At 36.4% G+C, this 14,457-nt stretch overlaps 5 protein-coding genes across 5 annotated transcripts in view; 4 read left to right on the forward strand and 1 right to left on the reverse strand.

The window, feature by feature from the left end:
- Positions 1-35: 35 nt before the first annotated feature.
- LOC145907490 (uncharacterized) overlaps positions 36-14,457 on the reverse strand; it is a 49,420-nt gene continuing 34,998 nt past the window's right edge. The window contains exon 13 of the mRNA XM_082994898.1: positions 36-1,048. Within this exon, the coding sequence (XP_082851024.1) occupies positions 938-1,048 (111 nt within the window). The 3' untranslated portion in view covers positions 36-937. The remainder of the gene's footprint in view (positions 1,049-14,457) is intronic.
- On the forward strand, positions 3,525-5,859 carry LOC145906343 (caspase-3-like). Its single transcript, XM_082993763.1, has 8 exons — positions 3,525-3,762; positions 4,246-4,346; positions 4,452-4,596; positions 4,661-4,878; positions 5,039-5,162; positions 5,228-5,334; positions 5,470-5,609; positions 5,694-5,859. The coding sequence occupies exons 1-8, from the start codon at positions 3,684-3,686 to the stop codon at positions 5,857-5,859; spliced, it is 1,080 nt and encodes a 359-aa protein (XP_082849889.1). The 5' UTR covers positions 3,525-3,683.
- On the forward strand, positions 5,964-7,375 carry LOC145906693 (caspase-7-like). Its single transcript, XM_082994145.1, has 5 exons — positions 5,964-6,050; positions 6,115-6,296; positions 6,347-6,455; positions 6,518-6,618; positions 6,963-7,375. Exons 1-5 carry the CDS (start codon positions 5,984-5,986, stop codon positions 7,074-7,076), a joined length of 573 nt encoding a protein of 190 aa, XP_082850271.1. The 5' UTR covers positions 5,964-5,983; the 3' UTR covers positions 7,077-7,375.
- LOC145906344 (caspase-7-like) lies at positions 10,320-12,610 on the forward strand. The gene is made up of 8 exons (XM_082993764.1): positions 10,320-10,530; positions 10,996-11,096; positions 11,183-11,327; positions 11,412-11,629; positions 11,790-11,913; positions 11,978-12,084; positions 12,217-12,353; positions 12,442-12,610. Exons 1-8 carry the CDS (start codon positions 10,452-10,454, stop codon positions 12,608-12,610), a joined length of 1,080 nt encoding a protein of 359 aa, XP_082849890.1. The 5' UTR covers positions 10,320-10,451.
- Positions 12,682-14,189, forward strand: LOC145906694 (caspase-7-like). The gene is made up of 5 exons (XM_082994146.1): positions 12,682-12,801; positions 12,866-13,047; positions 13,098-13,206; positions 13,269-13,369; positions 13,715-14,189. Exons 1-5 carry the CDS (start codon positions 12,735-12,737, stop codon positions 13,826-13,828), a joined length of 573 nt encoding a protein of 190 aa, XP_082850272.1. The 5' UTR covers positions 12,682-12,734; the 3' UTR covers positions 13,829-14,189.

Consider the following 14,457-nt stretch of genomic DNA (forward strand, 5'->3'; position numbering starts at 1 on the left):
GCAAAAAACGTTGCCTGTGGGCCATGCACAGAAAATATCGCCACTGTGGGTTCTTGTATTTACAAAAGCATGAGCCAACAACACGTACAAATAAAAACTGCCCATAGGAGGGAACAACCGTGATTATATGGGAAGAGAAGCTAATTACAATCCAGCAATGGAATGATTAACAGGGTGCGAAATGAAGTAATGCAGGGCACGAACAACGCTACGCTTCACCGATCACAATCACTACTGTTTACTACATCGCTACTGTTTATTATCCACAGCGTTTATCACCTGAAAAATGTTACGATTGGCAAATCGCTAAAGAACTCTCATGTTTCAACATGCTAACAAAGCAAAGTCATAAAAATCTACAGTGACATGTCAAGAACAATTTCGTGTTATAAAGGACCTGCACACATAATTTCACGCTTCTGTCACGGAATTATTTCCTGGTTTAAAAACGGCCCATCACCAAAACCAAAGTCTCTCACACTGAATTCACTAAATGGGCGTCTCTTTAATAAACGAACTAAAACGATGATAAAACGTAGCACCTCTTCGCACCGGCTAATCAACCAATCAACGGTTTACACAGAAATCAATGGAGCGTTGGGACGTGGCAAACATAGAAAAACGACTATAGTGTGAATATAAAGTGCGAGAAAAGATGGAAAACAATAGCATAGTGCGATGTGATGTGCGCATATAAGTAATAAAGAGTGATTTAAATAAACAACGCAGGTGAACAAAAAAAACATAAAGAAAAGAATTAGTGCCGTGTGTCGTTTTCGCCACACTTCCATGTAAACAAAGCATGTGACAAATAAATGAGTGACCTACTTTTGTCGCTATTCACACTACCAGTATCGGGCCAATAATTTGCTAGTATCGGGCCAATAACACTACAAAAATACTATTAAAACGTATCATTGATTAATGATATTTTTTTTTATTTATTCTTTTTGGTTGCCACGCTCACCGGCTGTGTAAGATGCGTTGTCACCTGAGGAACGTCTACACGACTTACAAGTGACATCTTCAAATTCACTTGTTGCATGATCTGCGACAAAATGTATGTGATGAATTAAATTCGTGTTTGAATTACTTTGAGATATCACACTAAGACAATCGACACAAGGAAGGACTATATTGATGGACCTCCTTTTAATATTGTAGGGATTAGAATCGCTACCCAATACTATAGAAATGATGGCGCCATCATCAGTGATTCAGTCCGAGTTTTCAATGAGCTGTCATTTTTTCATTTGGCCTTAGCTTTTGCAAAGTGGATGATGTCGTTTTCGTTGTGGTTATTAACAATTTTATAAAGCATGTAAACCCTTAAATGAGTAATTTGTGCATGATAAAAATTGAAACGTCATCGATGACCGCGATGAGTCATACAATGCAGAGGAACGTGGGTTCGATACTGATTTCCGTCAAGCTATTACACCACCGCATTTGCTTAATCTCCTCAACTTGTTGCTTTAGCCAACGTGTACCACACAAGCAAATCCAATGTTAACAGCGTTGTCCGTAACTCATCATTCTGACCACTAACATTGCCCAAATGACAGCAAAGTAATTACATGACCATTTAGCTGACAAGATCGTTATTAGTCACACCCAAGTTTCACTCTAAATGTTTACAGAACCTAAGAATGACAGAATTCATCATACATATTCCCGAATAAGGCGCCGCGACGCACTGGTTCAACAATATTGCTGAAGCGTCACTGCCGTAACATAGCATTGCTCGTGCAAAAACATGCTTATTATTTAAAGGTGGACACCGAGGGAGTAAAACGTCCCGACATCGCTGCCTTTAGGATCACACCTCATTTTGATGGCTTGATTATAATAAAAACATTAATATTTTTAATATAGTCATATTGCATTTAAACAATATGCAACAAGCAATTTGTATGAAGAAAGATTGTATATTTCCCACACCGTCATGTGCATATATCGCAGCCACACACAACAAAATTGCGTCATTTCCGACTCGCACAGTTTTGACAAAGGTGATTTAAAGCAATAACAGATTTGGTAATTCCATCGGTCTAATGGTGATTTCTCAGGCTTTGTGCAGCATTTCGTTTTTAATCGCTTTTTCCACTTCACAAGTAAGTGAACACGAAATAGCATTCTTCACGTAGTCTCAATATAATAAACATGAAACTCCGCAGTTTGCTACGTGATGAACGCAAGAAAGAAGGAAGTTGGCAATACACCAGACAAGGCTATATAATGTGCTTCCTTATGTTTGTTGGTATAGGAACAGCGTTGTTATCTGTTACAAATCTGCTTTATTTAGCTATAGCTTTGGCGTTAGTGTACTTTACTTGCAATGCTTGCTGGCATAGCATTTGGTGATATAGCGGTGTTTTGTTTTTGTTAGCCTGCGCTATGTTCTGACTGTGGTTCCGAGCTTGCTTTATATCATTATGCAAGGGAATATTTCGCCACCGGTAGGAATACGACAAGCCATCTGGCGACCTTTATCTGCAAGCATAAAATACTGTTTTGCGAATTGAACTTGAAATTGTTGTCCTCGGCGTTATTAGAAGTTTTTATATCACATTGTTTTATTTCAGATAGTAACGAACATGTAACAATATAAGGTATTTGTATCTAAGGTAATTACTAACCGGAATGGTTGCTACGTACCAGTGTGTTTTAGGTAGTAACGTAACAGTCAGGCGTCAGTGACGAACATCAGTGACGTAATGGTTTTATACGCAATAAAACAAAAAGCTTACAGTAACGATATTATAGACTATGTCGATGGATGAGAAATGGACGCCATTCGGTTAGTCCATTAGAGCATATCAATCAAAACCATAATTGATTTGGAATTGACACAAAGATAGTTATAGCAGTGATAAATTACGTAAATTGCCAACGATTAAAATAAACTCGTTTAATTCACAGTTGGGTTTTTGATTTGAAATTGGTAGTAAACAATTATGCCAGGCCGAGCTAACAGCTCTACGCACAGAACAGTGATGTGGGGTCCAAAGACGCATTAGCTAGGAATGGTACAATTTTGTGCTAATTTTCTTGCGATATCGTTTAATCTAAAAATTAACTAAATTACCCTTATCTACGTTAGATTTAATAAATAAAGAAGGTTTTAATTATGTGTTTGGCAACTGGCAAGGTCAATTATTGCTATTGAAAGGGGGGAAATGTACAATCAAGACGATTGTTAATGTCAAATGATAGAAAAACCATAGTTTGTGCACGAGTAAAATTGTTATTTATACTAATTTGAATCAGAGTTAATTATATTTGAGATTGAGATAATATTCATTATTTCGCTGTAGAGTATCGGAAATTTGATTTATTATTGATGATTTGCGTTATTGTCAGGCTCAGCTATGAATGATATGCGTATAAGATGTTGGCATTTGTAGCAGCAATTTGTTAGTGACTGGTGCGCGACAAATTCTAAAGAATTCACATGACAAACTGCACACGTATCTTGCAATCACATGCTGAGTGCATCACACAGAGATTTGCGGTATCCTGATTGCAGTCTGTCGCTTTTTTCAGTTTTCTGCTGATGCAAAGCCTACGTTTCCACTGCTTTAAAATTTTTCTTTTATGTTAAGTGGCCTACTACAACTACGACGTTAGCTTAAGCGTTATATTGCGCAAGATAGTGGATTCACAACGTAAACTATATCGTCATGGATGCAGGATCGTCTATGACGTCAAAGGGTGGAAACGAACATGAAGAAATTATGTCAACAGACCAAATGATGACAAGTAAGTTGGTTTAACGTGGTATCAACGCTTGGTGTCGTCTTCTGTTTATTTCCCAAAGTTATATAAAAATGTTGATGCGAACAGAGATTGTAAACGGGGTTATTCTGCACGATTAAAGAAAGTCCTAATTTATTTAGAAAAATATCAACAAAGGAAAACGTCAATCATATTTATCATTACGCATGGTCACCTTGGTGGCACGGAGTATACTCTTTTAATGAAAAAAAAGCGTTTTTGAATTATATCATTTAAAATAAACGTGCTGCTTCCTTTGAAATACAACGAATATTACCTCCGTTGCTTAGACCACTCGTTTAACAAAGCTGGCCCACGTTGTTAATATTTTGCAACTTTACATCGCATGTAAGACTGGGGTTTCGTACCGATGGGTTTGTCACAAACTGCAACGGTGGCTCCAAACCATATGTTCTCTTTCAATAAACAGACGTTGTTACAAAATATTTAGTGACTTTTTTCTCTAAGGTGTTACAAGCGATTACAGTGAAAGTGGGGTTGATGAAACTTGGTTTCGATATGATGTTAATGACACGGGGAAACTTGGAAAATTCTTCATCTTTAATCAGGTAACTGGAGTAATGACGGAAAAGTTTGGATAACGACACATATTTTAAACATCAAGAAAATAAAACTAAACTTTACTAAACATCTTTAAAATCTTGTTCTGCCAGACTTTTGCGAACATGTTCCATTCAAGAAGAGTTGGAACAGAACAGGACGAAGAAAAACTAGCCAGGATTGCCACAGCTTTAAATTTTGATGTTGTAACATTCAAAGATAAAACAACCGATGAAACATTCGAAATACTGAAAAGCTGTCAGTAACTTTTTGGGTATTTGTATTAACTTCCTGTTTGTTTGACAAACGTTTGTATGTTTAGTTTCTGAAACATATCACAATGAGAGCTTCTCGTGTTTTGCGTGTGCGTTATTTTCTCACGGAAGGATAAATAACGGATTTCAGGAGATTGCAGCATACCGCCTTGAGTCGGGAGGTCGAAGAGTCATCGACTATTTTAAACTTGAAGATGCGTTGATGTGTTTTACGGATAATAACTGTAAATGTCTATCCGGAAAACCCAAACTTTTTTTTATACAGGTGACATTATCAAGTTTATAATTTTAATATGAGATACTAATTTACTGGTATATTCATGATTTTAATGAATGGGCACTTTTCACGTGCGTAATAGTTGCGTTAGCTTGTAACTTAATGGACCAGCAAAAAATGCTGTGTTAAAATTCCTTTGTTGCTTTAGGCGTGCAGGAACACAGAAGAAATTTTAACGCAAGAGGCATTCGAAACACCTGATTTAGATGACGTAAAGGTATTGTCCGTTGCACCAGAGGCCCATTTCTTCGTTGCACAATCAACACTTCCAGGTCACTGTTTTGTTTAACTGTATATCACACTGTGTATTCATACTGCCCATCCCACTTTTTTACAGAAAGCGTATCATTTCGCCACACAAGATCTGGATCTTTTTTCATACAATCTTTGTGCAAAACATTTGGAAAATTCTTGGAGAAGAATAAAAAATTTACTCCCGAAGAGGTGCAAAACAGAACGTTTGTGCAACCGAAAAACAAATATTAATCTAAACCAAATGATAATACAGATAAATTTGTTTGTCTAGCTAATTGGTAAAATCAAAACATGTTTGTATTTCAAACTTGCTTTTTGCCTCAGGTGTTATGTCACACGAACGCCATTATGGAAGTGAAGAAGGAACAAAAAATTGTAAAGTCAATTGAAGGGAAACAGTGTAAGCTTAGAATGAAACAACTGGCACCATTTACATCTCAGTTGACAAAAGACTTTTACTTTGGGTAATCATTTTTAATTGCGTACGGCTTTAAATAAACAAAACAAAATGGATTATATGATAGGACTATGTTAAATAATTTTTGCAGAAATGAGCATGAAAAAAAAGAAGAAGAACGGGGTTTCATTGGTACCAGCAGTATTGAAAAGCACGAGACGAATTTCAGCAGTCTTAAAAAGCACGAAACAAATTCCAATTCATTTGTAATTTTTTGCTCTGAGGCAAGAGTTTCTAAAATTGTATTGTCTTTTTAATCATATTTTTGATGTATGTACTGCATTTGCAAGCTGCAGATTAAATACAATTGCGTTTTTACAGGGATACGCAGAGGCTTATGGTTATTTAGACCAAACTAATTTGTCCAACACAGCGAGAAAGATGGGATTTGTTGCCAGTGAATTTTGTTACAAAGATAAAAAATGTCTGTTTCAACAAATAGAAACATGTAGGTGATAAATATGTTGCATAATTATTTATGTATGGAAAACAATTCAAAACAAAACTTTTAGATTTTAGCATAACGAAGCACGAAAACAGCAGCATATTTCTCTTTGCTTTGCTCTCCACCCACGAAGGTAATGCCTTTGACAATGAATGGGAAGACGATCCTACAATTGGGGAACTGCTGAGTGCATTTTCCACTAAGAATCGCCCTCAATTAAAAGATGTTCCAAAACTGTTTTTTTTGCAGGTTCGTTTTTGCGGGGTTAAAACAAGCAAAAACTAAAAATGTAATTTAAGGTTGCTAATCCAACTGCGATCGACGATGGAAACCCAGATGAGAATAAATTTCCTTCCCCTCCTTCTAGTAACCCATATGCTGATATGCTGATTGTTCATTCACGTTCCAGTGAGCAGAAGTGAGCTTTTTCGCGATAAACATTTTAATAAATGTTTTATTATTAATGCTAGAGAGTTATTACAACTTGCAAGACAATGGTTGTATGTCCTTGTTTGTGAACAGCTTGTGCGATTGCCTTCTTCAATATCAAGACCAGTTGGACATCATGCACGTAAGATATCAAATCAATGTATTGCACTTATAGAAGCTTTAAAAAAGATTTTCATACCTCCATAAATGGTTAAAGTTGTTTTTGATAGTGCGCCAAAGAACAATGTTGAATAGGCCTGAAGTTAAGAAAGTAATATGTCAAAACGCCAGTTTTCTCTGTCGTGTATGTATGTATTGTCCTTTTACATCATAAAATATAACTATATATGTGAAACTAGGCAAATTAATATTCAGGAGAAAAAGAGTAAGTAATAAAGTTCCAGACCATCGCACAGCAAGGTCACCAAACTTAGGTTGACAAAAACACGTTTATAGTAAAAAACTGGGCATATCACTGTTTTGCAGATAATGAGGCGGGTAAACTACAGAATGACAAAAGTGGATCTACATAACATGGCCTTGGTAACATCGCATCTCAGTCAGTCGATAACCTTGGCTACAAAACCGAAGATTGAATGATATTGTGATGTAAATTGGTAAACGTGTACCTGCTTACATTAAAGAAAATTGTACATAAGTTTGTTTTCTTCATTTGAATATCATTTCTGATGTGCTGTTGCTGACGCTGCGAAATATTTTTCACCGCCTTAAGTTGCTGTCACTTATATTGCAATTATTTGTATTTTATAATAAATATAAGCTACGATAAAGGAGTGTATAATTGGTTCTACACAATTCGTTTTACATTTGCTCTGAGCAAGTTAATTGCTATTTGGTTTGTTTCAGTTTAACCTGATGATGATGCATTGGTCGCAACTTGAACGCAAAATATTATGTGTATTTTGTTTGCTTGTAAACTTTGATTTATTACTTTCGCTTGTTTTGCTCCACGTAATCTAGTAAGCTTATATACATTTAGAAATACTGCTGTTACATGTGTTAGTGCTAAGCGTTGCCTGTCTCGAGTCTGTACCAAAAGACCGAGGTCAGTAATAAATGTACATAAATTTAAAAACGACTAAAACCACTACATCTGAAGTAGTTTTGCGGAATGGAGGTAGGGCCTGCTGCTGCTGCTCTCACGAAAGTCAGAATTCTCACGTGCCGAGGGATCGTTCAGACAGCGTTGGTGGCAGACCTGAAAAAGGAGCATCACAATTTACTTGCATTACAAGCTTAACCATGCTAAAACCTTCCTTCCACATCTCAAGTTGACGTAGGCAACTTGCTGCATTTGTTATGATGTATCACCTGGTACCAATTTATAATGTTCGATGTAAATAAGAGTTCAGTACAGTGGTACAAAATCGTGTCGAATTAACTCATAATTAGGGATTCAACCTTGCTTGTCACTGTCACTACGTATGTGCCATACGATGTAGTGAAACGTGGGTTCGATACTGATTTCCGTCAAGCTATTCCACCACCGCATTTGCTTAATCTCCTCAACTTGTTGCTTTAGCCAACGTGGGCCACACAGGCCACATCCAATGAAAACAGCGTTGTTCGTAACTCATCATTCTGACCACTAACATTGCCCAAATGACAGCAAAGTGGTTACATGACCATTTAGCTGACAAGATCGTTATTAGTCACACCAATGTTTCACTCTAAATGTTTACAGAACCTAAGAATGACAGAATTCATCATACATATTCCCGAATAAGGCGCCGCGACGCACTGGTTCAACAATATTGCTGAAGCGTCACTGTCGTAACATACCATTGCTCGTGCAAAAACATGCTTATTATTTAAAGGTGGACACCGAGGGAGTAAAACGTCCCGACATCGCTGCCTTCAGGATCACACCTCATTTTGATGGCTTGATTATAATAAAAACATTAATATTTTTGTGTTCGCTGTCATGAAATTTTGTAACTGATGAGTGCATGTGTCATTCAACGCAAGTTGGAAATCAGTGACATGTGCCTTAGAAATACCGAGTGGTCGTCGAACTAGCAAGTGTTTGGATCAGGGTTTTGTCAGATTACTCGCCATGTCCGATTACTTTCATCATGGAATGCACGTAATATTACCAAGGGCGGTTAAAGAAAAGGAATCTCCTACCAAACATGACAAAAAAAGACAATCAAGTTGAGCTTTTAATGATTCCACTGCAGATTACTCTAACCATAGTATAGTCATATTGCATTTAAACAATATGCAACAAGCAATTTGTATGAAGAAAGATTGTATATTTCCCACACCGTCATGTGCATATATCACAGCCACACACAACAAAATTGCGTCATTTCCGACTCGCACAGTTTTGGTAAAGGTGATTTAAAGCAATAACAGACTTGGTAATTCCATCGGTCTAATGTTGATTTCTCAGGCTTGTGCAGCATTTCGTTTTTAATCGCTTTTTCCACTTCACAAGTAAGCGAACACGAAATAGCATTCTTCACGTAGTCTCAATATAATAAACATAAAACTCCGCAGTTTGCTACGTGATGAACGCAAGAAAGAAGGAAGTTGGCAATACACAAGACAAGGCTATATAATGTGCTTCCTTATGTTTGTTGGTATAGGAACAGCGTTGTTATCTGTTACAAATCTGCTTTATTTAGCTGTAGCTTTGGTGTTAGTGTTCTTTACTTGCACTGCTTGGTGGTATAGCATTTGGTGATGGCGGTGTTTTTGTTAGCCTGCGCTATGTTCTGACTGTGGTTCCGAGCTTTCTTTATATCATTACGCCAGCAAGGGAATATTTCGCCACCGGTAGGAATACGAGAAGCCATCTGGTGGCCTTTATCTGCAAGCATAAATACTCGGCGTTTTTAGAAGTTTTTATATCACATTGTTTTATTTCACATAGTAACGAACATGTAACAATATAAGGTATTTGTATCTAAGGTAATTACTAACCGGAATGGTTGCTACGTAACAGTGTGTTTTAGGTAGTAACGTAACAGTCAGGCGTCAGTGACGAACATCAGTGACGTAATGGTTTTATACGCAATAAAACAAAAAGCTTACAGTAACGATATTATAGACTATGTCGATGGATGAGAAATGGACGCCATTCGGTTAGTCGATTAGAGCATATTAATCAAAACCATAATTGATTTGGAATTGACACAAAGATAGTTATAGCAGTGATGAATTACGTAAATTGCCAACGATTAAAATAAACTCGTTTAATTCACAGTTGGGTTTTTGATTTGAAATTGGTAGTAAACAATTATGCCAGGCCGAGCTAACAGCTCTACGCACAGAACAGTGATGTGGGGTCCAAAGACGCATTAGCTAGGAATGGTACAATTTTGTGATAATTTTCTTGCGATACCGTTAAATCTAAAAATTAACTAAATTACCCTTATTTACGTTAGATTTAATAAATAAAGCATAATTATGTGTTTGGCAATTGAAAGGGGGGAAATGTACAATCAAGACGATTGTTAATGTCAAATGGGGAAAAACTATAGTTTGTGCACGAGTAAAACTGTTATTTATACTAATTTGAATCAGAGTTACTTATAACAATGGCGGATGGCGTTTATTTCAAACGATTGAGATAATATTAAATACTTCGCTGCAGAGTATCGGAAATTTGATTTATTATTGATGATTTGCGTTATTGTCAGGCTCAGCTATATATGATATGCGTATAAGAGATGTTGGCATTGTAGCAGCAATTTGTGCGACAAATTCTAAAGAATTCACATGACAAACTGCACACGTATCTTGCAATCACATGCTGAGTGCATCACACAGAGATTTGCGGTATCCTGATTGCCGTCTGTTGTTTTTTTCAGTTTTCTGCTGATGCGAAGCCTACGTTTCAATTGCTTAAAATTTTTCTTTTATGTTAAGTGGCCTACTACAACTACGACATAAGCTTAAGCGTTATATTGCGCAAGATAGTGGATTCACAACGTAAACTATATCGTCATGGATGCAGGATCGTCTATGACGTCAAAGGGTGGAAACGAACATGAAGCAATTATGTCAACAGACCAAATGATGACAAGTAAGTTGGTTTAACGTGGTATCAACGCTTGGCGTCGTCTTCTGTTTATTTCCCAAAGTTATATAAAAATGTTGATGTGACCAGAGATTGTAAATGTGGTTATTCTGCACGATTAAAGAAAGTCCTAATTTATTTCGAAAAATACCGAAAATGAAAAACGGCAATCATATTTATCATTACGCATGGTCACCTTGGTGGCACCGAGTATACACTATTAATGAAGAAAAAACGTTTTTGAATTATATTTTTTTAAATAAACGGGTTGCTTTTTTGAAATACAACGAATATTACCTCCGTTGCTTAGACCACTCGTTTAAAAAAGCGGGCCCACGTTGTTAATATTTTGCAATTTTACGTCGTATGTAGGACTGTTTGTCAGAAACTGCAACGTTGGCTCCTAACCATATGTTCTCTTCCAATAAACAGACGCTGTTACAATGTGTTTAGTGACTTTTTTTCTCTAAGGTGTTACAAGCGATTACAGTGAAAGTGGGGTTGATGAAACTTGGTTTCGATATGATGTTAATGACACGGGGAAACTTGGAAAATTCTTCATCTTTAATCAGGTAATTGATAACTGAAGAAATGACGGAAAAGTTTTGATAATGACAGACATTTTAAACATCAAAAAAATTAAGTCTTGTTCTACCAGACTTTTGAGAACACATCCGTTGATGAAAGACGTGGAACAAACCGGGACGAAGAAAACATAGCCAGGATTGCCACAGCCTTAAATTTTGATGTCGAAACATTTAAAGATAAAACAACCGATGAAACACTCGAAATACTGAAAAACTGTCAGTATCTTTTTTGAGATTTCCAAATCTCTATGGCGTTTGTGTTAACTTCCTCTTGTTTTTAACAAACGTTTGTATGTTTAGTTTCTGAAAACTATAAAGATGAGAGCTTCTCGTGTTTTGCGTGTGCGTTTTTTTCCCACGGAAGAACAAAAGAAGGATGTCAGGAGATTGCAGCATACCGCCTTGAGTCGGGAGGTCGAAGAGTCATCGACTATTTTAAACTTGAAGATGTGTTGAAGTGTTTTACGGAAAAAAAATGCAAATGTCTATCCGGAAAACCAAAACTTTTTTTTATACAGGTGACATTATGAAGTTCATAATTTTAATATAAGATAATAATTTACTGGAATATTCATGATTTTAATGAACGGGCACTTTTCACGTGCGTAATAGTTGCGTTAGCTTGTAACTTAATGGACCAGCAAAAAATGCTGTGTTAAAATTCCTTTGTTGCTTTAGGCGTGCAGGAACACAGAAGAAATTTTAACGCAAGAGGCATTCGAAACACCTGATTTAGATGACGTAAAGGTATTGTCCGTTGCACCAGAGGCCCATTTCTTCGTTGCACAATCAACACTTCCAGGTTACTGTTTTGTTTAACTGTATATCACACTGTGTATTCATATTGGCCATCACACTTTTTACAGAAAGCGTAGCATTTCGCCACACAAGATCTGGATCTTTTTTCATACAATCTTTGTACGAATCATTTGGAAAATTCTTGGAGAAGAACCAAAAATTTACTCCCGAAGAGGTGCAAAACAAATGTTTGCGCAACCAAAAAACAAATATTGATCTAAAGCAAATCATAATACCGTTCATCGTGTTTGTCTAGCGTATTGGTAAATCAAAGCATGTTTGTATTTCAAACTTGCCTTTGCCATAGGTCTTATGTGACACGAACGCCATTATGTCCCTGACGGCACAAAAAGATGTGAAGACAATAGAAAATAAAAACTATCCGTTTACAATGACACAACTGGCACCATTTACATCTCAGTTGACAAAAGACTTTTACTTTGGGTAATCATTTTTATTTGCTTACGTACTAAGTAAACAAAACAAACGAAATTTGTAAAATAGATTATAAGCACTATGTTAACTTTTGCAGAAATGAGCATGAAAAAAAGGAAGAAGAAGAACGGGGTTTCATTGGTACCAGCAGTATTGAAAAGCGCGAGACGAATTTCAGCAGTCTTAAAAAGCACGAAACAAACTCCAATTCATTTTTAATTTTTTGCTCTGAGGCAAGAGTTTCTAAAATTGTATTGTCTTTTTAATCATATTTTTGATGTATATACTGCATTTGCAAGCTGCAGATTAAATACAATTGCCTTTTTACAGGAATACGCAGAGGCTTATGGTAAATTAGACCAAAATTATTTGTCCAACACAGCGAGAAAGATGGGATTTGTTCCCAGTGAATTTTGTTACAAAGATAAAAAATGTCTGTTTCAACAAATAGAAACATGTAAGTGATAAATATGTTGCATAATTATTTATGCATGGAAAACAATTCAAAAGAAAACTTTTAGATTTTAGCACTACGAAGCACGAAAACAGCAGCATATTTCTCTTTGCTTTGCTCTCCACCCACGAAGGTAATGCCTTGAACAATGAATGGGAATACGATCCTACAATTGGGGAACTGCTGGGTGCATTTTCTACTAAGAATCGCCCTCAATTAAAAGATGTTCCAAAACTCTTCTTTTTGCAGGTGCGTTTTTGCGGGGTTAAAACATAAAAAAACTAAAAATGTAATTTAAGGTTGCTAATCCAACTGCGATCGACAATGGAAACCCACATGAGAATAAATGCTCTGGCCTTCCTTCTAGTAACCCGTATGCTGATATGCTGGTTGTTCATTCACGTTCCAGTGAGCAGAAGTGAGCTTTTTCGCGATAAACATTTTAATAAATGTTTTATTATTAATGCTAGAGAGTTATTACAACTTGCAAGACAATGGTTGTATGTCCATTTTTGTGAACATCTTGTGCGAATGCCTTCTTGAATATCAAGACCAGTTGGACATCATGCACGTAAGATATCAAATCAATGTATTGAACTTATAGAAGCTTTAAAAAAGATTTTCATACCTCCATAAATGGTTAAAAGTGTTTTTGATAGTGCGCCAAAGAACAATGTTGAATAGGCCTGGAGTTAAGAAAGTAATATATCAAAACGTCAATTTTGCCTGTCGTGTATGTATTCATTGTATTTACGCCATAGAATAAAACTATATATGCGAAACTAGGCAAATTATTGTTCATGAGTAAAAGAGTAAGTAATAAAGTTCCAGACCATCGTACAGCAAGGTCACCAAACTTGGGTTGATAAAAACACGTTTATAGTAAAAAAAATTTAGGCATATTACTGTTTTGTAGATAATGAGGCGGGTGAACTACACATTGACAAAACTGAATCCACATAACATGGCCTTGGTAACATCGCAACTCAGACAGTCGATAACCTTGGCTACAAAACCGAAGATTGAATGATATTGTGGTGTAAATTGGTAAACGTGTACCTGCTTACATTAAAGAAAATTTGTACATAAGTTTGTTTTCTTTATTTAAATATCATTTCTGATGTGCTGTTGCTGACGCTGCGAAATATTTTTCACTGCCTTGCAATAGAGGTCATTTTTATTGCAATTGTATGTGTATTTTACGATAAATATGAGCTAAAGTAAACAAGAGTATCATTGGTTCTACACATTTCCTGATGATGATGCGTTGGTCGCAACGTGAACGTAAAATATTATGTGTATTTTGTTTGCCTGTAAACTTCAATTTATTATTTTCGCTTGTTTTGCTGCACGTAATCTAGTAAGCTTATATATATTTAGAAATACTGCTGTTACATGTGTTAGTACTAAGCGTTGCCTGTCTCGAGTCTGAACCAAAAGACCGAGGTCAGTAATAAATGTACATAAATTTAGAAACGACTAAAACCAGTACATTTGAAGTAGTTTTGTGGAATGGGTGGGTGGGCCTGCTGCTGCTGCTCTCACGAAAGTCAGAGTTCTCACGTGTCGAGGGATCGTTCAGACAGCGTTGGTGGCAGACCTGAAAAAAGGAGCATCACAATTTACTTGCATTACAAGCTTAACCATGCTAAAACCTTC

The sequence above is a fragment of the Ascidia mentula genome, chromosome 6, assembly GCF_947561715.1.
Source record: "Ascidia mentula chromosome 6, kaAscMent1.1, whole genome shotgun sequence".
Classification (NCBI taxonomy): Eukaryota; Metazoa; Chordata; class Ascidiacea; order Phlebobranchia; family Ascidiidae; genus Ascidia; species Ascidia mentula.

Excerpts from the sequence above, each read along its gene's own strand:
- LOC145906343 (XM_082993763.1), top strand. The coding sequence starts at position 3,684 with ATGGATGCAGGATCGTCTATGACGTCAAAGGGTGGAAACGAACATGAA. Across the intron at positions 4,347-4,451 it reads AATTCTTCATCTTTAATCAG|ACTTTTGCGAACATGTTCCA; the intron begins GTAACTGGAGTA and ends TTGTTCTGCCAG. Across the intron at positions 5,163-5,227 it reads TGCACAATCAACACTTCCAG|AAAGCGTATCATTTCGCCAC; the intron begins GTCACTGTTTTG and ends ACTTTTTTACAG.
- LOC145906694 (XM_082994146.1), top strand. The coding sequence starts at position 12,735 with ATGGGATTTGTTCCCAGTGAATTTTGTTACAAAGATAAAAAATGTCTG. Across the intron at positions 13,048-13,097 it reads CAAAACTCTTCTTTTTGCAG|GTTGCTAATCCAACTGCGAT; the intron begins GTGCGTTTTTGC and ends ATGTAATTTAAG. Across the intron at positions 13,207-13,268 it reads GGTTGTTCATTCACGTTCCA|AGAGTTATTACAACTTGCAA; the intron begins GTGAGCAGAAGT and ends TATTAATGCTAG.
- LOC145906693 (XM_082994145.1), top strand. The coding sequence starts at position 5,984 with ATGGGATTTGTTGCCAGTGAATTTTGTTACAAAGATAAAAAATGTCTG. Across the intron at positions 6,297-6,346 it reads CAAAACTGTTTTTTTTGCAG|GTTGCTAATCCAACTGCGAT; the intron begins GTTCGTTTTTGC and ends ATGTAATTTAAG. Across the intron at positions 6,619-6,962 it reads ACCAGTTGGACATCATGCAC|ATAATGAGGCGGGTAAACTA; the intron begins GTAAGATATCAA and ends ACTGTTTTGCAG.
- LOC145906344 (XM_082993764.1), top strand. The coding sequence starts at position 10,452 with ATGGATGCAGGATCGTCTATGACGTCAAAGGGTGGAAACGAACATGAA. Across the intron at positions 11,914-11,977 it reads TGCACAATCAACACTTCCAG|AAAGCGTAGCATTTCGCCAC; the intron begins GTTACTGTTTTG and ends CACTTTTTACAG. Across the intron at positions 12,354-12,441 it reads ACAAAAGACTTTTACTTTGG|AAATGAGCATGAAAAAAAGG; the intron begins GTAATCATTTTT and ends TAACTTTTGCAG.